The following is a 26,177-nucleotide window of genomic DNA, read 5'->3' on the forward strand; positions in this document are numbered from 1 at the left end:
CGAATGAACTGTATTCGATGGGGGGAGAAGGGCTGATGTGCATGGGGCAAGAGAGAGACCTTGGGGTGATAGTGTCTAATGACCTGACATCGGCAAAACAATGTGACAAGGTGATAGCTAAAGCCAGAGGAATGCTGGGCTGCATAGAGAGAGGAATATAGAGTAAGAAAAGGGAAGTGATTATCCCCTTGTACAGGTCCTTGGTGAGACCTCACCTGGAGTATTGTGTTCAGTTCTGGAGACCGTATCTCCAAAGAGACAGAGACAAGATGGAGGCGATCCAGAGAAGGGCGACCAAAAAGGTGGAAGGTCTTCATCGAATGACTTATGAGGAGAGATTGAAGAATCTAAATATGTACCCACCCTGGAGGGAAAGGAGGAGCAGAGGTGATATGATATAGACTTTCAGATACTTGAAAGGTTTTAACGATCCAAAGGCAACGACAAACCTTTTCAGTCGGAAAAGAAATCAGCGGAACCAGGGGTCACGATTTGAAACTCCAGGGAGGAAGACTCAGAACTAATGTGTGGGTGGATGCCTGGAATGCCTTTCCGGAGGAAGTGGTGAAGACCAGAACTGTGAAGGACTTCAAAGGGGCGTGGGATAAACACTGTGGATCCATAAAGTCTAGAGGACGTGTATGAAGAGTGGGTGGCTCACGGGAATGACGGCTACTGCCTGGAGATAATACCCTTATTCAATAAACACACACGGTTAATGTGACTCCAACATTGCTCCAAGCTTCAACGGCAAGAGGAAATGTGGAAAAAGATTTGCATTCACAAAAAACTGGGAGTAGCTTGCTTGTTACGGCAGTTACTATCCCAAACCAAATAAGAGTGATACTTCACTTTCAATGCATAACCAGCATAGCTCTCTGCTTCAACGGCAGGGGAGAAAGTCTGATACTCGTGCATATCCAGCATAGCTCTCTGCTTCAGAGGCAGGGGGAATGAAGAAAAGTGGATCTATATACAGACAACAACCAACAAGGACTGAATCACAGTCTGAGTAAACAAATAAGCATGGGTGTAGCTTGCTTATTGCGGCGGTTACTACCCCTAACTAAGCTAGATATTTCACTTAGATACAGCTCCAACACTGCTCTTTGCATTAATGGTGGGGGTGGAAGGGAAATAGAACCAAAGGGTTACTAAGAGCCAAGAGTAACATAAGTATGAGAAAAAAAAAAGTGCGAAACTTGCTGGGCAGACTGGATGGGCCGTTTGGTCTTCTTCTGCCGTCATTTTCTATGTTTTTATAGATACAGCAAGACTTTTCTTCGGCCAGGCGAGAACCAAGGCATCCACTCTCTTTGCTCCTGTCTCCCTGAGTTGACTGAAGCAGCAGGGAGCTTTGGCATTCCGGAATGTTGCCATCAACTATGCATGGCCTGGACCACTTGTCACATATGAGATTGAATGCCTCTTTGGAGAGCTCCCACTCCCCGGGATAGACACTGTTGCGACTGAGAAAAATGGCTTGTACATTGTCCTGATGTGAGAAGCTGCAATGCTGACTAGATAATGTTCCGCCCAGCTTATCAACTGCTGAGCCTTGATCACCACCGGCCAGCTTTTGGTTCCTCCCTGGCGATTGATATAAGCCACTGCTGTCTCATTGTCTGACAGAACCCTGACTGACATCCCCCGTAGTAGTGGAAGAAGAGCCTGTAGCACTAACTGCACTGGTCTCCAAACCATAGTCCCTGCACCAATCTCCCCTGACAAACCGCTCCCCAGCCGGAGAGACTGGCATCCGTGGTGACTACCGTCCAATCGGGAACCTCCAAGGTTACACCGCGGCATGAATTGTCTGAGAGGAGCCACCAGTTGAGACTGGAGCATGCATCGTTAGTAAGAGACAGTGGTAGATGAAATTGTTCAGACATTGGGTTCCAATGGGACAGTAATGCTGATTGAAGAGGCCTCATATGCGCAAAGGCCCATGGGACCAACTGCAGGGTGGAAGCCATCAAGCAGAGGACCCGCAAGTAATCTCAGACCCTGGGAGTATGCTTGGACAGCAATACCCAAACTTGTTCCTGCAGCTTGAGGATTCTCCCTTCGGTAAGGAACACCTTTCCCCAGTCACGTGTCGAACCAGGCTCCCAGGAACACCAAGGACGGGGAGGGAACAAGATGGCTCTTGGCGAGATTGACTACCCAACCGAACGACCTCAATAGCTGAAGGATCCGGTGAACCACAGAGCCACAGACTCTGCCTTCACTCAGATCAGCCAGTTGTCCAGGGATGAATGAACTAAGAATCCTTCCTTCCAGAGTTCTGCTGCCACTACAATCATCACCTTGGTAAAGTTTCTGGGTGCTGTGGCAAGCCTGAAAAGCAGAGCACAGAACTGAAAATGCTCTCCCAGGATGGAAAACCTCAGGAATTTCTGATGATCGGCACAGATTCCGATTTGCAAGTATGCTTCGGTGAGATCCAGAGATGCTAGGAATTCCCCCTTGTGCACCGAAGCAATGACAGACCTTAGGGTCTCCTTACGAAACCACAGAACTCAAAGGCATCTGTTGATCCTCTTCAAATCGAGAATGGGCCGGAAGGTGCCCTCTTTTCTTTGGCACCACAAAGTAAATGGAGTAGCGGCCCTTCCGCAGTTTTGCAGGAGGAACTTTAATAATGGCTCAGAACTCATGAAGGTGCTGTAATGTGTCCCACACTGCCCAACGCTTCTCTTTGTAAGAGTATGGGGAGACAAGAAAGCGGTCTCGAAGGCGCAGAGCAAAATCTAAAGCATAACCGTGTCTTATTACATTGAGGACCCATTGGTTTGAGACATCAATTTGGTCCATTCCTTGTAAAAAAAACAGACAACCTGCCTCCTACCACTGGTACAGAGGAATGGACCGGCCTCGCTTCATTGGGAGGACTTAACTCCTCCTGCAGACTGGGGGGATCCCCGTTCTACCGAAGCGACATCCCCAAAAGGACTGGATCAGGACTGTTATCTGCCCAAGTTCTGCCTAAAGGAAGAGCCTGAAGACTGGGAAGACTAGAATCTCTGATTCCCTCGGAAATGTGACCAAGGAAGAAAGGAACCCCTCGTCTTGGGCCTATCCTCCGATAGCAGATGGTCTTTGTTCTCAGCCAAGGATTGAATCATGTCCTCCAGGTCCTTTCCAAAGAGTAGCTTGCCCTTGAAAGGCAGAGAGCCCAGCTGAGCTTTGGAGGAAACATCCGCTGATCAGATCCTCAGCCAGAGTAGTCTGCGGGCAGAGACAGCTGAAGCCATAGACCTGGCTGAGGTACGTAGCAGATCATATCCACATTGTAAGCAGCTGCAGCTTCCAGCCGCCCAGCTTGAATAGCTTTCTCCTCAGACAGACATGCTACTATGCAATTGTTGCACCTAGCGAAGCCCTGCCTTCAAGGAGAAACTGCTGCACATGGCCACCTGAACTCCAAGCGCCGACACTTCAAATATCTTTCAGCTGAACCTCCAGCCTACGACCCTGGAGGGCCATCACACCCATCACCGGGATAGTGGTCTTCTTGGTAACTGACACCGCAGCATCTACCTTGGAAAACTAGAGGAGGTCCAGAGCTTCTTCTGGCAAGGGGGGTACAGCTTGTCCATCACTTTACTGACTTTCAAAACTAGATCAGGAGTGTCCCATTCCCGGAACAAATCCAGGACTGAAAGATGAAAAGGGAAAGACCTGGATGGACCCCGTAGACCCAAACAGATCCCATCCGAGAGTCCTCCTGAGGGGCCTCAATGCCCAATTCCTCCAGAATCATGGGAATAAGTGGGCCCAACTCGTCTCTTCGGAAATGGCAGACCACCTTAGGGTCATCTCCGTCAACAATGTGGGGACCATGATTGGAAGGAAGGTCCTGGTCACCTTCAATGTCTGTCTCCTGAAGAGGCTTGCCCCTCGGCCCTTGATCCTCCGGCTCCGAAGCTCAGAGGAGGAATCCTCCACCGGAGGGGGAACTTAAGCTTCAGAGCCCCCCTTCCCCTCCAAGGACCTGGATCTCTTGGCGGCCTGGACCCTTTTGTCCAAAAGTGGAGCTATGCGCAAGCAAGAGCTTTCACCAGAATGCCTCCTAGCGGACTTCCTGGCCTTAAAGGCCTTGTGAAGCAGCAATATAAAATCTAAAGTAAAGAAGGAGTCTGAAGCCCCCCTCCCCCCAGGGCTCTCCTCAACCACACCAGAAACATCTTCTGAGGGGCCACCCCCCTCAGGGGCTACATGCTGCGGGGATAGAGGAGGGGAATTCCCTTCCCCCTCTGCTGTTCACATTGCTGCACGAAAAGAGGCCAAAAATGGCATCCGTTCCTGTGCTAAGCGGGAAAGGATTGGAAGAAGCAAGCCACAGGTGCACGGGCCTGCCGGCTTTCGGTGTGATCTCAAAACGCCACCCCTGGTGGCTGCCGAAGTGCCTCCCCCCCCCCCCCCCCCCGGGAGGCAAGAACACAGCCCATCACACGGCATCCTGAGGAGACTTCAGGGGACTGGCCGAAACAGAGGAAATTAGCAGCGGCTTTGAAAATGCAGCAACAGGAGACAGAAGTCAAGCCTGGAGCAAGAATAGGAAAGGCAGCTTTATCCAAAATTCCCCCCCCCCCCCCCAAAAACCTGAGGTGAGCAGCGGGGTTCCTGTCCCTCCTGGGGTAAGTGAGCCAGGCTCCCTGGTATCACCCAAGCACTGTAGCAAAGCTGAGCAGCAGAGTCCTTGACCCCTATCTCCAGTAGCCTCTAACACCAGGGGGATGGTCCCCTCAGAACCTGCATACCCCCTGGGAGGCTGAAAAGTCCTTCCTCTCTCTCTTTTTTTTTTTTTTTTTTTTTTTTTTTTTAGAGAGACTAAGCCTAAACTATGCTTATCTAAAATCTCAATTGCCCTTTTTTTACTGTAGGATTTTGCACCTCCATCTGCTGGAGACAGAGAAATACTGATGGACTGTAGGTGGCACCTCAGAGTATAGGGCAGAGTCAGTCACCACTTGCACCTCCATCTGCTGGAGGGGAGGCAAAACCCAGGAGTCTGGACTGATCCGGGTACATACAGAGAAGTATGATTATGGCAGGTAGTCTACAACTAAATTAGGTCTATGGTAGGTTAACTGTAAAGCTTACACTGGAATTCATTTAAGAAATGTTACATTCCTACTCTTGCTGTATTATGCAATTTAAAAAATAATCCAGCATGGCCACAAACTTCATATATTCATCAGAAAAGAAGAGACCTTAAGAGGGTACTAATCAGGTTCAAAAAGGAAAGTGCTATACTAAACCACCACTTAATTCACTTCCAGATCTTGTGGCCCAGATATCTCCGGTCATATCAAGGCTGGGTCTGACACTGAAGTTTCACTGCATCAGACTTCAGGATGAAATAGCTTCAGGCCATTATACAATAAGGTTTAAAATTGGTTTCAAAACTTTCAAAGAACAGTTCTGGGTTCATTCTTCATACCCAAATTCTTGCAGGAATATCCACCAATTCTAAACACTACACTAACCGGTGCATGGTCAGATACCAAAATCACTCCAAGTTTTTCTATGGAAGATGCCATTTGTATATGAATTGTCATCTGTATCAATGTCTTCACAGAATTAAAAAAATAAATAAATCTTTTTTTTTTGGGGGGTGGGGGAGATTTGCAGTCTGCCAACTGAAACCCAGTATTAACTATACTTAAGCTATTTAAAATAGCTTAAAACTATTAAACTTTAAAAACTATTTTAAAAATAAAATGTAGTTGAAAAACTTTAGATTTGGTAGAGATACTTAGGTTAACATTAACTTTAAACATTCATTACTCTAAACAATGAATATATACTGTAATTTTCCATTTATATATAATTTATATATATAATTAAAGGAAATTAAGCAGCTTTCTTCAGGGTGAAACATTTTTCACTATACTTCCTGTCTGTTTGGCAATAAGCATGTGCTACGGCATGAGGAGAGGGAGTGCTGGAACTACTTTTGCAACAAGGGTATTGAAAATATTTGAACCCTAGATATAACAAGTTAGCTATCCTGAACTTCAAGCCAGAGGATACTACTATACCCCAAAGCAACCCCAGATCCAGCATCTAGGCACCAAGGACTTAACGTTGTGGCTACCTGATGCTATTGCTCATCCCCCTAATTTAATTTGCTTCTCTCTGCACCAATATAAAGATCAATCAATAGGCATGAACGGATGCTGTAAGACCCTAGTGTAAGTGAGAATCAAAAGAAAGTCCTTCATGCAGAGAAAACCACTGCCTCTACAGATTTTCAAGCTCCGCAAAGGAGCTCTCAGCAGGTGACTAAATCAAATGCCTACTTGGCAGGTCCTGGACTAGCCCACTGGTAGTAATATTTTAACCATTTTTGTCATTAACACTGAATCTCACTTGAACAGCCAACTGGCAATGCAAATGTAGGGTCTTTATGCAGGTGAACACTAACGTAAGGCCTCTGTTTATCATTTGAAGACTAACTGGCACTTTTTCCCCAACTCCCACCCTCTTATAAGTGCAAGTTCTGGATGCCATGGATGGTTCGGCACCACCAATAACGAGCAAACTTCTTCGCTGTGTCCAGGGAGGGGTAATTTCTATTTGAAATCCCAATTGTTTTAAAAGATTGGATTCTATGCGCTTATAGATTTGTACACATTAAAAAAAGAATTACATATGTAAATGGAACATACGATCATAGCAATTTTAAATAGCCATTTATGCATGTAAAGTGCAACATGGACCATTCAATGGCATATATTGTAGCAATTTTCAAAAGCCCACTTATACTGGTAAAGTGTATTTACACATGTTAAACTTAATTTTAAGGATATCAATGCTTTTTAAAATCAGGACCAATGCTTCTAATATCTAACAAAAAAGTAATCCATCTAACTAGATAAATGAGGCTTGACCAACGTGCCGCTAATGCGCAGTAGAGAGCAGCTCTATTGCGCATGTGTGGCACAGAGCTCTGCGTGACGTGATAACGTGCTGATGTTATGCCCCAAAGCAGAGAAATTGGAACAGGTTGTCACAGAGGGGAGGAGGAAAGGGCAGACAAGCCTCCGCTCCAAGAAATGGCTCCTCCGACATGTTAACAGCCTGAGCCCATCTCTCCATCACCGTGGAAGAGGGGAGTGAGTAGGGACGGCAACGGAGGGATGGGCTCAGGCTGTTAACATGCTGCAGTTTAGTCAGCAAATGCTTCCTCCTTTAGCCTGGTCCCTCCCTTGACTTTCCTGGCTGGCGCTGAGGAGGAGGAAAGAGCAGACGAGTTGCCGAGCCCGTCCGTCTGCCACCGGGGAAGAGGGGAGGGAGTTGGGACAGCCGGAGCAGAGCTAAATCTCGCCTGTTTTAACCGGCACGCAAAGGGACAACAGCCAGCCCTGTTGAAGAGAAAAAGAGGGAGTGGAGGAGGGCTGAGGGAGAGGGAAGGGGTTGTGGATGAGGTTAAAGGGGAAGGAAAGGGAAGATGAGAGGGGAAGGAAAGGGAAGATGAGAGGGGATGGAAGGAAAAGGGAAGAGGATATGACAGAGTAAGTGGGAAGGGTAAGACGTTGTGCAGAAGAAAGAAGAGAGCGGCTCTGACCGACAGAATCTCGCCTGTTTGAACGGGCCTAACAGCTTGTTTTGATATATTTGGTTTGTGCATTTTGATTTATTTTTTATACAGAGGCTGCTCATGCAATCACATTTGGTAATCCTAATATAACTGACACTTTCTTCAATTCCGATATAGCAGTCAAATAGTCAACTCTTCTATAGTGCACATGCTTTAACCCTGCTATACTGTGTAAAAAGTTGAGCAAAGGAATATGTTAGCGCCAGGAACTCAAGAATTTTTCCCGACACCCCCCCCCCCCCCCCAAATAACCCATGAGGCATCTTTACCTTCTAATAAATGGAAGTCTAATACTTTGACAAAGTTGATTAAAGTACACCTGGAAGCAGAATATAAGACCCAATTGGATCTTGAGAACATTCGAATCTATATGGTTCTATGGTCTCAGGTGCCATTTTACTTAACTTAGGCCCAACGTAATAAAGTGCACGGGGCCATGCAGTTTTACCACAAATGTGCGCAGACTTAACAGCAAGTTTTGCATGCAAAAAAGTGAGTTTATAAACTAGCTTAAATCTGATCACAAATTAGCTCCTCCATTTAAATCCCATGTTAATGAAGGCATTAGTTATTACTCCTCAATGCAGAGAGACATGTATGTTGTCTGTATATAAAACATGATTGTCGGTATATAAAAGTTCAAAAATAAATAAAAAATAAATGTTCATCTTATAGAGTTGAATTTCCAGAACTAAGCCATGTCAGATCCGGATTAAAGTAATTTGGGCTAATGTTAATCTATGAGGCCGAACCTGAAGTTTGGGAAGAACGGGGGTACTATACATGGAATTTATATGCATAAAAATATGCACTAATCAAGTTTTCTGGGCAGAAAGCCTGTTTTATGCACTCAAAGCGTATCTGCACACATTTGTGTTGAGTGTTTTTTATTTTAACTCTTGATGTATTAGCATCTTAATAGCATACTGCATTGTGAGTGAATTCAAAATTTGTATAAAGCGAATAAAGAAAATGTGAGCTAAAAATGTAGCTCCCATTTATCACAAAGCCCAACGTAGGGCAATCATATCTTGAAATTATCTTGCGTAGCACTGGGTGAACTTTTGAGTTTACCTGGCTTTGAAACACTTACCCTGGCAGAACGCTCCATGGTATAAGCCAGACCAGAGTGCACAATGTCCTTCTCAGAAGCTCCCTGGCAAGGTAAAGGTGGAACAAGGTTAGCTATGACCTTTGCTTTCGAAACCAAACAATTTCACCTTATACTAAACAGATTTCATGAGGCCACTATTCTGGCATAAGAACATAAGAAACATAAGAAAATGCCATACTGGGTCAGACCAAGGGTCCATCAAGCCCAGCATCCTGTTTCCAACAGTGGCCAATCCAGGCCATAAGAACCTGGCAAGTACCCAAAAAACTAAGTCTATTCCATGTAACCATTGCTAATGTTAGTGGCTATTCTCTAAGTGAACTTAATAGCAGGTAATGGACTTCTCCTCCAAGAACTTATCCAATCCTTTTTTAAACACAGCTATACTAACTGCACGAACCACATTCTCTGGCAAATTCCAGAGTTTAATTGTGCGTTGAGTAAAAAAGAACTTTCTCCGATTAGTTTTAAATGTGCCCCATGCTAACTTCATGGAGTGTCCCCTAGTCCTTCTACTATCCGAAAGAGTAAATAACCGATTCACATCTACCCGTTCTACACCTCTCATGATTTTAAACACCTCTATCATATCCCCCCTCAGTCTCTTCTCCAAGCTGAAAAGTCCTAACCTCTTTAGTCTTTCCTCATAGGGGAATTGTTCCATTCCCCTTATTTTGGTAGCCCTTCTCTGTACCTTCTCCATCGCAATTATATCTTTTTTGAGATGCGGCGACCAGAATTGTACACAGTATTCAAGGTGCGGTCTCACCATGGAGCGATACAGAGGCATTATGACATTTTCCGTTTTATTCATCATTCCTTTTCTAATAATTCCCAACATTCTGTTTGCTTTTTTGACTGCCGCCGCACACTGAACCGACGATTTCAATGTGTTATCCACTATGACACCTAGATCTCTTTCTTGGGTTGTAGCACCTAATATGGAACCCAACATCGTGTAATTATAGCATGGGTTTATTTTTCCCTATATGCATCACCTTGCACTTATCCACATTAAATTTCATCTGCCATTTGGATGCCCAATTTTCCAGTCTCACAAGGTCTTCCTGCAATTTATCACAATCTGCTTGTGATTTAACTACTCTGCACAATTTTGTGTCATCTGCAAATTTGATTATCTCACTCGTCGTATTTCTTTCCAGATCATTTATAAATATATTGAACAGTAAGGGTCCCAATACAGATCCCTGAGGCACTCCACTGTCCACTCCCTTCCACTGAGAAAATTGCCCATTTAATCCTACTCTCTGTTTCCTGTCTTTTAGCCAGTTTGCAATCCACGAAAGGACATCGCCACCTATCCCATGACTTTTTTACCTTTTCCTAGAGCCTCTCATGAGGAACTTTGTCAAACGCCTTCTGAAAATCCAAGTATACTATATCTACCGGTTCACCTTTATCCACATGTTTATTAACTCCTTCAAAAAGTGAAGCAGATTTGTGAGGCAAGACTTGCCCTGGGTAAAGCCATGCTGACTTTGTTCCATTAAACCATGTCTTTCTATATGTTCTGTGATTTTGATGTTTAGAAACACTTTCCACTATTTTTCCTGGCACTGAAGTCAGGCTAACCGGTCTGTAGTTTCCCGGATCGCCCCTGGAGCCCTTTTAAATATTGGGGTTACATTTGCTATCCTCCAGTCTTCAGGTACAATGGATGATTTTTAATGATAAGTTACAAATTTTTACTAATAGGTCTAAAATTTCATTTTTTAGTTCCTTCAGAACTCTGGGGTGTATACCATCCGGTCCAGGTGATTTACTACTCTTCAGTTTGTCAATCAGGCCTACCACATCTTCTAGGTTCACCGTGATTTGATTCAGTCCATCTGAATCATTACCCATGAAAAGGATTAAACAGGATTCAAAAAAGCAGTCTAAGAGCTAAAGCAAGCACAGAATCTAGCAATAAGAATTCCCGTATAGTTAGGGTTACCAACTGGCTCCAGATTTTCAGGACAGGTTGATCCAGTCCTAGTTTTACTCCATTGCATGCTGGGACTTAGTCTTGCTTTGTTTTAGGGAATGCAATAGGGAAATCAGAATAAATACCTGCATGCAGGTGAGTAAAACCAGGACTGCACCAATCTATTCTGAAAATCTGGAGCCAATTGGCAATCCTACGTACAGTAAGTCATGCATTTATATAGCAGTGCACCAGAAACATTAACATACATTAAATGCACAAAAATTTCCAGTTAGATTTTGTGAACCATACCACACAGACAAAAGCAAATATTAATCGAAGTTCATTCATGCCCAATTATTAAAAAAACTGGCAGAGGGCTGGTGGAGTTTTACAATAATCCCAGTCAAAGTTTGACGGCAAAGTAGTCTAACTGGAGTTATCCATTTTGCCTGCCACTGAAACAAGAGTCCCACTTCCTGGCATGCTATACAAGTAGCATATTAATATTCCATGTCAGCCTAATTTTTTATTGCCTAAGTAATAGTTTTGAGAAAAAGCACAAGACAACTTTAGTTTCATGGATTCTGTGCTTAAATTATATTCTGAAATATGGGTTAATCTTGTTCCTTCAGTGATAAATTTAAGCTTTCACCATCCCTAGGCACTGTTGGTGCCATCATACCCCCAAACCCTACTCCTGGAAGAACAGACAACTGCAGTGAAATATCCAGTCTACACAGGATGGGACAGAACCAATATAAATCCTGCACTTCACGTTCTATGAACATACACTGCATCTAACTCTTACAACAATGGATGCAGTGCAGGAATAGGTTTTCCCTGTGTCGCCTTAGGCAAAGTAAACAGAGTTGCTTACATGTAACAGGTGTTCAGCACAGCAAGATGTTAGACCTCACACATGGGTAACATCGGATGAAGCAGACAGAACTTTGATCTTAAAGATTCTAGAACTCTCAAACATGCCCTACTGAGCATGTGCAACTGTAGTCATCACTCTGCGCTCCCCCCCCCCCTAGGTAGAGTCCCTTAGTCCATGATATAGCTAAAACATGGAGAAAACTCCCAGGGGAGGTGGGTAGATTTGAGGACTAACATCCTGCTGTCCTAGAACACCTTTACAGGTAAGCAACTCTGCTTTCTCCTAGGATAAGCAGAATGGTAGTCCTCATACACAGGCGAATCCCTAGCTATAGGCTGTCATAAGAACATAAGATATGCCACACTGGGTCAGACCAAGGGTCCATCAAGCCCAGTATCCTATTTCCAACAGTGGCCAATCCAAGTCACAAGCACCTGGCAAGTACCCAAACATTAGCTAGATCACAAGCTATTGCTTATTAATTACTGTAATAGTTTATGGATTTAACCTCTAGGAACTTATCCAAACCTCTCTTAAACACAGTTACACTAACTGCTGTAACCACATCCTCTGGGAATGAATTCCAGAGCTTAACTATGTGCTGAGTGAAAGAAATGTTTGTATTTGTTTTAAATGAGCTACTTGCTAACCTCATGGAGTGCCCCTTGGTCCTATTATCTGTAATAGCCAATTTACATTAAATTGTTCAAGTCCTTTCACGATTTTGTAGATTTCCATCATATCCCCCCTCAGTCATCTCTCGAAACTGAACAGCCCTAACTTCTTTAGCCTTTCCTCATAGGGCAGCCATTCTATGTCCCTTATTTTGGCGCCATTCTCTGCACTGTCTCTAGTGTAGCTATATCTTTTCTGAGATGCTGTGACCAGAATTGCACACAATATTCAAGATGCGGTCTCACCATGGAGCGATAAAGAGGCATTATGACCTCCTCCATTATTATTTGCCATTCCCTTCTTAATTCCTAACATTGTTTGCTTTTTTTCATCTGCACAGCACACTGGGCTAATGATTTCAATGATGATTTCAATATATTATCCACTATGATGCCTAGATCTCTTTTCCTGGGTGGTAAACTCCTAAGATAGAACCTAACATTGTGTAACTACAGCAAGGGTTATTTTTCCCCTTATGCATCACTTTGCACTTGTCCTCGTTAAATTTCATCTGCCATTCTGAAGCCCAATCTTCCAGTTTTGTAAGGTCCTCCTGCAATTCATCACAATCCACTTGAGATTTAATTACTCTGCATACATTTGGTGTCATCCACAAATCTAATCACCTCACTCATTGTACCCCTTTCCAGATCATTTATAAATATATTACAAAGCACCGGTCCAAGTACAGATCCCTGAGGCACTCTGTTTACCCTTTTCCACTGTGAAAACTGACCATTTAATCCTACTCTGTCTTTTAACCAGCTTTCAATCCTATCCCATGACTTTTTAGTTTTCTTAGAAGCCTCTCATGCAGAACTTTGAACACCTTCTGAAAATCCAAATACACATCTATCAGTTCACGTTTATTCACCTCTTCAAAAACAATGTAAGATTTGTGAAGCAAGACTTCCCTTGGGTAAATCCATGCTGGCTGTGTCCCAAACCATGTCTATCTAAATGTTTTGTGATTCCACGATTTTTCCCAGCATTGAAGTAGGGTTCACTGGTCTATAGTTTCCCGGATCACCCCTGGATCCCTTTTTGTCTGAGGAGGACAAAGCAGGAAACCACACACTGCTGAAGCACTACCTCTCTCCTTTGCCTGTGAGACAGCAGACCCACCAGGGGTCCAGGCTGGATAAGAATTGGGTTCTACAAAGAGAACCATAGAAAAGAGACAAACCCTCCTGCACAGTAGGGGTGCCTAAGGCAAAGGAGTGATGCGAGTGCAAGCAGAAGCAAACTCTGCATCACGGGAAACAGAACAAGCAGGGTTCCTGATAAGTAAACAGTGACAACAGTAGGTCTAGAACATCCTGGATAGAGGAAAAATCTAGAGGTGTAGACAAAAGGAAAATAACTCTTGGAAGATGACCACAGTTTACATCTGTTTTAAGACAACCGAAAAAAAACTGGGGACTGAGAGCCCCCCGGAGAGAAACAGAGGTCTGCTGACATCCGAAGGACCGAATGTCTCTGCAGAAGAGTGCCCAGGTTTGGCTGGTAAGCATGATGGGCAGAATAAACCCAAGCAATGCTTTGAAGAACAAGCAGCAAACCACAGAAGGGCCTGGATCAGACAATGCGTGCCAAGGCATCAGACCCAGCTGACTGCAGGACAGCATCAAAGATTTCAGGGGTATGAAGAGCAATCCCTGAAACAGACCTAAGCGCCCAAAACTCCTGAAAAGAGATGAGATAGGCCTGAAGCTCACCCAAGAGCACCTGTCAAGAACAGGTTCACCTATCTTGGCATAGGATAGCACAACCTAGAGAAACGAGAAAAGCTAGAGGACACAGCTCCTCTCTGCGGAACCACACGCATCTCATCACCTTCCGTGACCGGGAACGTCTCCAGGTCTTGAGCATCAGTATCCTGCATGGGATCCGCCAAACCCACCAATGGGTCTCGGTCCAGGTTCTGTGTCAGATCTCCCAGGGCACTCACAGGGCTCTTGTCTGGTGAGTGACACTGGACCCCCTTGGAGCTGGTCAGAATCATCCATGCTAAATCTGATGAACTGCCCTCTTCCGGGGCCCACCTAGACCCAGCATCCGCAGGATCCCTCCTGACTTCACTGGCCCTCTAGCCTTCTTGGTCATCCAGGACTTCTAAGCAAAGGCCTCTCTGCCCCCTAACTCCTTCCGGGTTAAATAAGCCTTATGAAGGAGAAGCACAAAGCCCGTGGAAAAGGCCCTCAGAGTCTGAGGAGGAAGAGTCCTGATGGACTCCCTCTGAGCCCCTCCCCCCGTACCCTGCCAGCAGCAGGGTACTTTCCCACCAGAAAAGGGTGGGAGGGGAATCCCGGGGCACCAAAATGGCAGCCTGCACGTCAACATGTGCTGTCAAAAAGGCCGCTGGCTCCTATGACCCCTCCCCCACCAGGGCCTCAGGAGCCGACCCAGCTGCCTGCACTTTGTCATCACTCCCCAGGGGTCCTGCCGAGGTCCCGTCCCCCAGACACAGAATCATGGCAAAACGAGGCCACCTCGAGCGAGATCGCCTCAGGCCATAGCTGCTGCAAAGTCTGCCACACTACGTGGGAGCCAGCATGTTGGGATAGTCAGGCCTAAAAATAAACAGAACCTCAGTGTTCACACTGATCGCTGACTGGGTGCTGCAATACAGCACTCACACCGATAAAGGCAGGCAATTCGGCCCGCTCCATCCTGCTTGCCTCTCCGCAGACAAGACAAAAAACGTACTTCCTTTTCCAGACCCCATTTGAACCTTAATTCACCACTAACTGACGCTTGGAATTTCTTAAGAGGGTACTAACGGTACCTCAACATGGTAACTCAATAACTCTGCAAACTCCATAACCTGGTTCACACCATTAATTGGTAAATTTATTCTCACTGTTATATTCCTTTCACCTTTTCACTGCCCAAGTTTTGTAATTCCCTTGTTTTATTGTAACTGCAATCTTTTTGAGCACCTGTTAAAGTTTCTTATTATTTGTTATCGTCCTTCACCTCTTGTTAATTGTAAACCAGCATGATGCGATTCTCATCGCGAATGCCGGTATATAAAAACTCAAAATAAACAAACATGTTAAGAGTGCCAGTACTGAATAGACTTCACTGGACCCACCAGAAATTCTCTGAGCTACTTTAGTATCCTGGGATGCATCCCATTTTGCCCCACGGCTTTTGCTCACTCTCGCTTTTGCTAGGAACACACAAATGCACTTCATTAAAATAAGTAACATACCCTCAAAATAAGGACCAGTTCTAAAACAAGTAGTTACATTAGCAACGAGGCACTGGTAAGTGCAGAGTTAGTTCAGTCTTGACTCACATTCTGTCACACCACTAAGCCTTTCCCACTGAAGCTTCAAGGCACAACTTGTTTCAAATCCGCCTGGTTTTATTTTGACTAAAGCTCTGGGGTTACCATGCCTATTTATGCAGTCTTCCAATCTTTACCCAACAGGCTAGAAAATCCTACTTAAGTGTAAAGAAAAGCTGATCCTTTATGATTTTGAATGTTTATTTCAAGCCACACACCATTAGTGTCGCCCCACCCCCAGTACTTACAGATATCCTGGCCTGGAACTCTGCTGTTGGTACAACTGGAATAGCTCCACCATGTTTCCCAAATTTTCTTTCCAAGCTTTCCTGGACAGACACTAGGGTAAGAATATTTGGGTGGGGGGGGGGGGGGGTGAGGGAATTGGAGAAGTTAGTTATCATTGATACAAAAATACAGAAGACCAAAAAAGATTACACATGGGATTCTAAATCATGATTTGCATGTTAAAAGTAAATAAATAGTCCTGGCTCTCATATATATTGTGGTTATCTTGGAAAAAATGAACAGAGCTGGCATTTGCAAGATGGACTATGCATTCTATGAAGATCACTATTCCCTGGGGAATAAAGAAAGGTTTTACAGAATCTGAGGATTTAACATAACTAATCCACCTCAAACTAAGAATGTACAAAGTCCAAATCTGGATCACAAGTCCAATACAATTGTGTAACCTGAGTGGTTAATACTGTTTCACAGCTATGTGTGTGTATGCAAAAGGAAAGTCAAACCAAGGCAATATCCAACATGGTCTCTCAATTGAGTAGAAAGGCATGGATATAAAGAAAACATGAGGACAGGTTTATTAAAAATACTCTTTCAAAATCCTTCTTGAAATTCTATAAAGCCAGACACACAGAATAGCTGTAATGTTTGTGTCATCTGTAGGCCTCCCTACTTTCATGAGCTGGAAGAAGGTCTTTTCCTTAAAAAGCACCCCTCCAGCCTTTCCTTTAAAACAGGGAATGGGGAATAAAGATTTGCATTATTTTATTTTTTAGAAAAATGCAGACACCCTTTTAGTACTCCCGCTGGCTCCAGTGAACAAAACCTGCACCATGATGCAGTGGGCTGGCTCTGCTCAGAAGAGGTTCCATACAACAAATTGTTTAGTTGGTATGAACAAGAAAGGCATCTAAAATAGATTTTGCAGGTGCTTCAGTGCCTCCCTTTTCTTTATTCATTGAAGGTAAAGCGAGCCCTTGGTAGGGAGAAAAAACTCAAGCATAATGTTGAATAGCTGAAATTTGCTAATCATTTTATCAGCATTGCTGCACATCCTAAATAGTCTTCACCTACTGTAGTCGTGAATAACTACTAACCTAATAGTTTAGGATGGAGATCAAATGTAACGCTGTAGCATCTACCCAAAGGAAAGCAAACCACTCACTGCAGAATTATCTTCCTGGCCTCCAAAGCCACAAAATATATATGAATAAGTTTCCAACATATCCACTCACCCTCTTCAAATAAGGCTCTACAAGTCATCCTGGCTACATCCCCAATAAGTTTTCTGCTTTCATCTCAATCTTAGTTACTCCCTCAGAGCGTTCTAAAGTTTACCTCTTGAAACAAGGAGACAACTTTTTAAAGTCCTGAAATATTTGACTACTTTCATAGTTACTGTCTTCAAAAAACTACCACAAATCCCCCCACTCTAGAAACAAATACATATATGTCCACTTTCCCCAATGGCTGAGAGGCAGCTTATGCTTTGATACTAGATACTAAAAAGGGGGTTAGGTAGGGGAACTGAAAAATGAGTGCAATCCAGGATTTTTATAACTATAGAAGTGTACATAAAGGACATAAGAACAAATTGCCATGCTAGGTCAGACCAAGGGTCTATCAAGCCCAGCATCCTGTCTCTAACAGTGGCCAATCCAGGCTACAAGTACCTAAAAACTAAATATATATCCCATGCTACTGATGCTAGTAATAGCAGTGGCTGTTTTCTAAGTCAACTTGATTAATAGCAGGTAATGGACTTCTCCAAGAACTTATCCAAACCTTTTAAAAAATGCAGCTAAAGTGCACTAACCACATCCTCTGGCAACGAATTCCAGAGCTTAACTGCACGTTGAGTGAAAAAGAATTTTCTCAGATTAGTCTTAAATGTGCTACTTGCTAATTTCATGGAGTGCCCCCTGGTCCTTCTATTATCCAAAAGTGAAAATAACCAATTCACATCTACTCGTTCAAGACCTCTCATGATTTTAAAGACCTCTATCATATCCCCCCTCAGCCGTCTCTTCTCCAAGATGAACAGTCCTAACCTCTTCAGCCTTTCCTCATAGGGGAGCTGTTCCATCCCCTTTATCATTTTGGTCACCCTTCTCTGTACCTTCTCCATTGCAACTATATCTTTTCTGAGATGTGGCGATCAGAATTGTACATAGTACTCAAGGTGCGGTCTCACCATGGAGCAATACAGAGGCATGACGACATTTTGCATTTTATTCACCATTCCCTTCTTAATAATTCCCAATATTGTTTGCTCTTGATAGTCTGCTCAGTGTGATGTGGCAATTTCAATGTATTATCCACTATGACGCTTAGAACTTATTCCTCCTGGCTGGTAGCTCCTCAAATGCACATCAAGGGAGACAGAGCCAGGAGAAAGCAGTACAAGTACTAGGGACTGTACCAGAGAGGAGGAGATAGAACCATTTACCCCATTAAGTCAGTTTTTATTAAATCCTGGAAGGGACTTTGCAAGTGTTAAGGGTGATTGCTGCATTATCTCTGAACATTTATTTAAAATCTTTTCTATACCGTCGCTAAGTTAAATACCATTGCAACGGTTTACATGAAGGCACATAAATTAATGTAGGTGGATGCGTACTTAGTACATTTTAATAGGTGCCACAAAAGGTTCTGTCACAATATATCATTAAAGACAATCAATTGTTTAGTGAAGTAGGTCATGACCAGGTGTACCTCTAGGGTACTATTCACATTCACAGTGTTTACAATTACGTTTGTTGTGAAGTAGAGTAATGCACATTTTTGGAATAGTGCTTTGCGCCGGTGCTCTCCTGTCTATTCCTGTATGTTTTCTATTCCCCAGTCTCTCTATAAATGCTTGTTTAAAAAGCCATGTTTTAAACTTTTCTTAAAAGGTTTGAGATCTCTTTGTAATCTGATCTCTAGAGGCATTGTGTTCCAAAGTGTGGGGCCTGCTAAATATAAGGCCCTTTCTCTCATTTGGGTTAGTCTCGCTGTTTTTACTGAGGGAATGGTTAAGAGTGCTTTAATTGCCGATTGAAGGTTTCTGTGTGGAACGTGTACTCGTAATGTTGTATTTAGCCAGTCTGATTTTTCATCATGTAGGTTAGTCTTCCTAATTGGATTCACTTCCCAGGTGGTGTATCAATTTGTCAGTACTGAACTGCCTTTTCAGTAAATTTCTGTGTTGCAACACCAATCACTATACAAACGTGATTTGTGACAGGGCACTAAGGCTTGGGATTTGGGCAGTAGAAGAGTCGTCGTCCCCCCCCCCCCCCCACCTAAATGAGTTTAGGAACTGCACTGGAGGGTATCTAATCCCTGGAATTGTAGCAACTCCCTCACTGGTGCAGAGCTTCTTATCCAAGTATGAACACAGGATTTAGAACAAAAGCTAAAAATCAAACGCCAGATGGTTGTGTGGGGGGGGGGGGGGGGGGTTTCCTACTCTGGGAGAACTGGGAACTGCTTAGATTATAAGATCACTAGTAACATTCAAATACCTAATCTACTAGATGTATGTTTAAGCAGAATCACTTACTGAGCAAGTGGTAGTTTGAATCTCTTTCATATTTGAAAGTCAGTCGCCCATAGCTGACATGGTTCAGATTTTTCAGCCACTCAAAGTAAGACACAGTTACTCCTCCAGCATTCAAATAAAGATCCTGTAAAAAGCAGGAACTAGTTGAAAAATATATATTATTGAATGGCATCATACCAATATGTCCCTTCCCTTCACTCAGGAAAATTTATATTCAGCCACATTACCTTTCACAACCCCTGCGCCCAACCCTGTGAGGTTATACTCTGGCCAGACAGGATACCCACTTACCTTTACTTCTTCTTGGAAGAGTTCCATCAAAAATCCACCTGAGTTGCCACATGCAGGCTTGGAAAAATGTTTCCAAAGCTCCACAATTCAAAACTGCCATGACATTACAGGAGAGAAACTGTTTGATACTAAAAATGGAGAAATTACTTACCTGATAATTTCGTTTTCCTTAGTGTAGAGAGATGGACTCAGGACCAATGGGTATAGTGTACTCCTGATAGCAGTTGGAGACTGATCAGATTTCAAATCTGACATCAGCCCTAGTACATATACCCCTGCAGGAAGTGCAGCTCTTCAGTATTCTCCTCAAAAAGCATTGTGGATATATGTCTGACTGACTAATTTGGATAACTTGAATAACTTCATAACTTGAATAACTTGATTAACTTTATAACTTGGTTAACTTGATTAATTAGAACTGGTTGAATTGGCTATAGCTGGAAACCGCCAGTGCCCTCAACCGGGAAACGTCGATACCCAGTAGGATGGGTGTCCTAGATGAAGGAAAGCATGGCTTACCCTTGATTCAGCGGGCTATGGTTGCTCACGAGGCCGCTTCCCCCTGCTTCTTTCTGCTGTGGAGGATAAATAGATGGTCCGTCTTTAGTACGGATTCCGACCTTTCCAGGTATCGGACTAGGAGCCTGCTGACGTTGAGATGTCGTAGACTTCAAGCCTCTTCCGAATTCTTATGCTCATCTTGTGATGGTAGCGAGATGGTTTGGTTGAGATGGAAGTGAAACACCACACTTTGGGGAGGAATGACTGAACTGTGCGTAACTGGATGGTTCCTGGGGTGAGTCTGAGGATCGGTTTCCGGCAGGACAGTGCTTTTAGCTCGGATATAAGACGAGCTGAACAGACTGAAAACAGCCTTCCTGCTAGCAATGTTAATAGTCAGAGACAGGCCGCGGAGAGGCCTGAAGGAGGTTCCTGCTAGGAAATCTAGGACCAGGTTGAGTTTCCAAAGAGGCACCAGCCACTTTAGGGGTGGTCGGATGTGCTTGACTCCTTTCAGGAAGCGGGAGACATCTGGGTGAGAGGCTATGCTGCCGCTCTCGCTCTTGGTTCCGTAGCATGACAAGGCCGCCATCTGTACCTTGATGGAGTTGAGGGACAATCCCTTCTGTAGTCCGTTCTGTAGGAATTCCAAAATCACAGGAATTTTGACTGACTGTGGTATGTCGTCGTGGTCCTCACACCAGGATTCGAATACTCTCCAAATCCTTATGTATGTTAGGGATGTGGAGAACTTGCGTGCTTGGAGTAGGGTGTCAATTACTGCTCCTGAGTATCCTCTCCTCTTTAGGCGAGCCCTCTCAATGGCCAGACCGTGAGAGAGAAAATCTAGCTGGATCCTCATGGAGGATCGGTCCCTGTTGGAGCAGGTCTCTGTGTGGGGGTAGCGGCAGGGGGTTCCCTGCCAGCAGTCTTCGCATGTCTGCGTACCATGGTCTTCTTGGCCAGTCCGGGGCCACTAGAAGTACTAGAACACCACAGGGGGCCATCTTGTGGATGACCGCGCCCAATAGGGGCCACAGCAGGAAGGCGTATAACAGAACCTCCTGTGGCCAGGTCTGTACCAGGGCATAGATTCCCTGGGACTGGGGTTTCTCTGCCTGCGGCTGAAGAAACTGGATACTTGGGCGTTGGACCGGCTTGCCAGGAGGTCCATGGTTGGTGTTCCCCAAATGTTTACTATCAATTGGAATGCTGTGGTTGACAGTTTCCATTCTCCTGGATCTAGACTCTCTCTGCTGAAGTAGTCCGCTGCGACATTGTCTTTCCCGGCAATGTGGACAGCCAAGATCTCTTGAAGATTCACTTCCACCAATGACATTAGGGGGTCTATTTCCAGTGACACCTGTTGACTTCTGGTTCCTCCCTGACGGTTGATGTAGACCACTGTTGTGGCGTTGTCTGACCGCTTTGCCTCTGAGTCTGTGATCGAACCTTAGGCAGGCTAGTCTGACTGCCCAGGCTTCTAGGCGATTGATATTCCATCCCGACTCTTGTTCGGTTCCATTGCCCTTGGGCGGTTAAGCTCCTGGCAGTGTGCTCTCCATCCTCGATCTGTGGTGAGTAGGATCCAGGTTGGGGAGGATAGTCTCGTTCCCTGGCTCAGATGGGCTTCTTGTAGCAACCACCGTAGTTGGGCCCGAACTCTGTCTGGAAGCTGAAGCCGTACGGTGTAGTTCTGGGACAGAGGATTCCATTGTGATAGAAGTGAGCGTTGTAGGGGTCTCATGTGAGTCCGTGCTCATGGGACTACCTCCAGTGTGGATGCCATGAGGCTGAGAACTTGTAGGTAATCCCATGCTGTGGGGCGAGGAGCGCTCAACAGGATTCGTAACTGGGTCATCAGTTTTGATCTCCTTGTCTGTGTCAGGATGACTGTCTTGTTTGGTGTCGAACCGGACTCCCAGGTATTCTAGAGATTGGGAAGGTTGTAGGCAGCTCGTTTGTGTTGACCACCCACCCGAGGCTCTCCAGTAGAGTTTTGACTGTTGGTTGCCTGGTGGCTTTCCTACAGGGATTTCACTGATCAGCCAATCGTCTAGATAAGGGTGCACGCGGATTCCTTTCTTCCTCAGCATTGCTGCCACTAGCACTATGATCTTGGTGAACGTCCAGGGTGCAGTGGCTAACCCAAAAGGTAGTGCCCGGATCTGGTAGTGATGGTCTAGGATCAAGAAGCATAGGAAACACTTATGCTCTTGATGGATCAGAATGTGTAGGTAGGCTTCTGACAGATCCAGGGAGGTAAGGAACTCTCCCTGTTGTATCGCCCTTATTACCGAGCGTAGGGTTTCCATGCGGAAGCGGGGAATCTTCAGGTAACAGTTAACCGCCTTGAGGTCCAGGATAGGTCTGAACGTTCCTTCCTTCTTGGGAACGATAAAATAGATGGAATAATGGCCAGTATTTGTTGTGGAGGCACCGGTGTTATAGCCTCCACAACAAATACTACACTGCCTCCCAAGAGAATGGCAGTGTAGCTTCCACTGCCATTCTCTTGGGAGGGTCGTGGCAGAGAGATTCTACAAACTTATCCTGAGGGAAGTGGTGGAAATCCAGGTAATATCCTTCTCGAATGATGGAGAGGACCCACTTGTCCGAAGTTATCTCGACCCATCTTTGGTAGAATAGGGCCAGTCTGCCCCTTATGGCTTCTTGGATGGGTCATCTGATTTTCATTGTGGGGTGTGGCTGGGGCCTGGACCCGAGCTGGCTCCCCTTTTATTGTGCTTGTTCCGAAAGGACTGGCTCCGGCCTGCGGGCGGGCCGCTTGATATGAGCTTCTATATGGGTTGAAGCGCTGTGACCCTCTGCCCGTGGTGGGCAGTAGCCGCGGCAGTGGGGACTCACCCCACTTGTTGGCTAGTTTCTCTAGTTTGCTTCCGAACAGGAGTGTTCCCTTGAAAGGCATCCTTGTGAGGCTTGTTTTGGAGGATGCGTCGGCTGATCAGTTTCGGAGCCAGATTTGTCTTCTGGCTGCCACTGCGGATGAGATTCCTCTAGCTGCCGTGCGTACCAGATCCGAAGCGGCGTCTGCGAGAAATGATACCGCTGGTTCCAGGGTTTCCCCAGGGGTGTTGTTCCTGGTCTGCGCTAAGCAAGCACGTGTCACCATGGCACAGCAGGCCGTGATCTGTAAAGTCATAGCGGAGACGTCAAAGAACTGTTTGAAGATAGATTCCAGATGTCTGTCTTCAGCATCCTTGAGTGCTGCTTCTCCCTCCACTGGGATAGTAGTGCACTTCGAGACCACGCAGACCATGGCATCCACTTTCGGACATGCTAGGAGATCTTTGGTGGCGGGGTCCAGAGGGTACATGGCTGCCAGAGCCCGGCCCCCTTTGAACGTGGTTTCTGGGGCCTCCCATTCCAGGTCAATTAGTTGCTGGACGGCTTGTAATAGTGGGAAATGATGGGAGGTCTGACGAACTCCCTCCCAAAGTGGGTTCAGCTTAGGTTCCCTCGAGGCGCTTGTGCCTGGGGGAACCTAAGCCGTGCGTGACTAGGTCTGGAAGTTCGTCCATGGTTCAATGGGGTTCTGTCCCCGGAGGGAGTTCCCCTTCCTCCAGGGGTTCCGACTCCTCTGAGATGTCTGTGTCCCTGAAGGTGGGGCTTCTGGGCGGTGGGATCACCTCCCTGGGCATAGAGGGCCCTGGTATGTTGAGGTCTTCTGGTGGTGCCTGTGACTGCATTGTAGGAGGCCCCGGTTGCATGTGGACGAAGGTATGTAGAACTTTGAAGAATTCCACCCAGGAGATAGAAGCTGGGTCTAGACTAGGGGGCTCCGTGTCCCTGGGGAGCCCCGTTTGAGGGAGGGTCCCGTTGTGTGGTGCTAGGTCCGGCATGCCGCTCGAAGGGCTGGGGTTCGGTACTGGCTGGGAAGGCCATGAGTTGGGTCCCCTAGGGCCTCTTCGCACTGTAAACACAGGGCTATGGCCTCCTCATGCTGTGCAGCTCTAATGTGGTATGCTGGGCAAAGGTCCTGAGCTTTGAGCTTATTTTCAGGTGGAGCCATGGTTTGTGCGTGTATAATACAGTTGTGCGAAGATGCGCGTGGAAGTTTAGTGCGCGTGTACCGAGCGATGTGCGCGCTGATGTGCGCACAGGTCGAAGTTATGCACCCAGTACAGTAAGCACATGGCTATGCGCTTCGCTTGTACGCCTAGCACTCGTGCGCGCGACGTTGTGCGCACAAGGAATTTGTGCGCATGGCTCAGCTTTGTGCGCATGGATTGATACGGCGGACAGGGCAGTGAGCAGGGCCAAAATGGCGACGGCAACCAAGCGGACAATATGGCAACCACCTCAGAGGGTCTCCACATGGGAGGGTCCTCTGATCTGACCGGGGTCTAGCCCTGCTAGGGCCGATCAACTCTGTAGCACTGGTCCTGGCTGGCGACCTGTGCATCTCCTCGAGCTTCAGAGACCGGAGACTTTTAAATAGATTTCTACCTTACCTTGTCCCGGCGCTTCCCGGTTTCGTACCGGGCGGTCTCCGGATGCGGGGGGAGAGGGAAATTACCTTCACCGCTGCGCTCAAGGTTGCACCCGCTGCCTCTCAGCCTCACCCGATGTCGGGGGCTAGGTCCCCGCCGAAGGTCGGCCGCCGGACTGAGGCTCACCTCAGAGGGATTGTGGAAATCACCTCGGAATCTTGACTGGGGGAGGGACCCAACGGGTGTCACCGCAGGAGAGCGGGGCTCGTCTGTAGAGGTAAGATTTCTTCTTAATTTGGGTTTCTTCGGTAAAATTTACTCTAATGCTATGCTAGCATGCATAAAGTTCCTAACTGCTATGGAGACGGAAAATACTGAAGAGCTGCACTTCCTGCAGGGGTATATGTATTAGGGCTGATGTCACCAACTGCTATCAGGAGTACACTATACCCATTGGTCCTGAGTCCATCTGCTATACGCTAGGAAACTAATTTTAAAGGGTCGGGCTGTGTTTTTGGGTTATCAGCTCGGCGCAGCCGATAAAATAAAAAAAAGATAATTTCCCGATGGTCCACAAATCCGAAAGATTCCGGTTATGATTCACCTCTCTACTGTGCATGACTCCTGGGTCAAGGAATGGGCTTAGAAAGGGTGGAGAATATAAAAAAAATGGAGGAATAATTCCCAGGTAATTGTGAATGAAGGCTCATGGTTATGGATTCCAGTCTTGACTAAGATGGAAGCTTAAATAAGGAGAAAATTGCCAGGTCAAAAAGAAAGGGGCTGATTGGGGTGGGGGGGGGGGGGGAAGATACCCCTGGATATTAAGAGGGTTATTTTCAAGCCCATTTCCATGGCTAAAACAGTATTTTACCTGCAGAAATGGATTAAATATTACTCTCCCTTTATGTGGATCTATAAATGCACTAGGGCCTTTATGCATTTTAAGTTGCTTCTTGGTACTGCAGGTATTCCCAGGGGTGGGGTTTGGAACTACTGAACATACTGTTGTTTTCCAAAGTATGCATGTAGTTTCCCTCCGGAAAACCTTAAACCATTACAGCAGTAGCTGGATTCAGGATCCAGAGTTGCGGAGAAGCTCTGGTATATTGTGCCTCTGGCCAAGGACTGTCACTACAATGATTGGTCTAAAGGTGGGAAAGAATATGAAGACACGGGGTGAAAAATGAAGGCTTATGGCACCAGATCACTGCTCTGGTGCAGACTGAGCTGGAAGCTTAAAAACAGGAGAAAATTGCAAGATAAAAAAAGAAAGCCACCATTTTTACTTTAAATTACAAATACTGTGCATGCACTTAGAAGAAATGTGTATGCCTCTCCTTGAATCCATTTTCCTCTGTGGCGCAGCAGCAAAGATACACCAATTGGAAACCAGGAACTATTGCTTCAGTCCACATTCTTTGCTATTGCACAAGGGCAGTAAAGAAATGACCAAATTCTTCCCACTCTGCATCTATACCAGCAGTACCTTGCTAATTAAAATGGATACAACTGGATTAAGGGATTTCATGCGACTTACTGGAATGACCATGATATTCCTATCCAGGAAAATTTTGTCAGCTTCTGGGGTTGTAGGTCCATTAGCACCTTCAGCAATAATCTGAAATACAA

General features: G+C 45.5%; 1 protein-coding gene across 1 annotated transcript in view; it reads right to left on the reverse strand.

Annotated features, from left to right (window-relative positions):
* GLUD1 (glutamate dehydrogenase 1) overlaps positions 1-26,177 on the reverse strand; it is a 155,488-nt gene that overhangs the window by 4,457 nt on the left and 124,854 nt on the right. Inside the window, exons 9-12 of the mRNA XM_029609429.1 lie at positions 26,086-26,166; positions 19,300-19,423; positions 15,755-15,846; positions 8,706-8,768 (exon numbers count right to left, since the gene is read on the reverse strand). Coding sequence (XP_029465289.1) covers positions 8,706-8,768; positions 15,755-15,846; positions 19,300-19,423; positions 26,086-26,166 — 360 coding nt within the window. The remainder of the gene's footprint in view (positions 1-8,705; positions 8,769-15,754; positions 15,847-19,299; positions 19,424-26,085; positions 26,167-26,177) is intronic.

This window comes from Rhinatrema bivittatum, chromosome 7, assembly GCF_901001135.1.
Source record: "Rhinatrema bivittatum chromosome 7, aRhiBiv1.1, whole genome shotgun sequence".
Lineage (NCBI taxonomy): Eukaryota > Metazoa > Chordata > Amphibia > Gymnophiona > Rhinatrematidae > Rhinatrema > Rhinatrema bivittatum.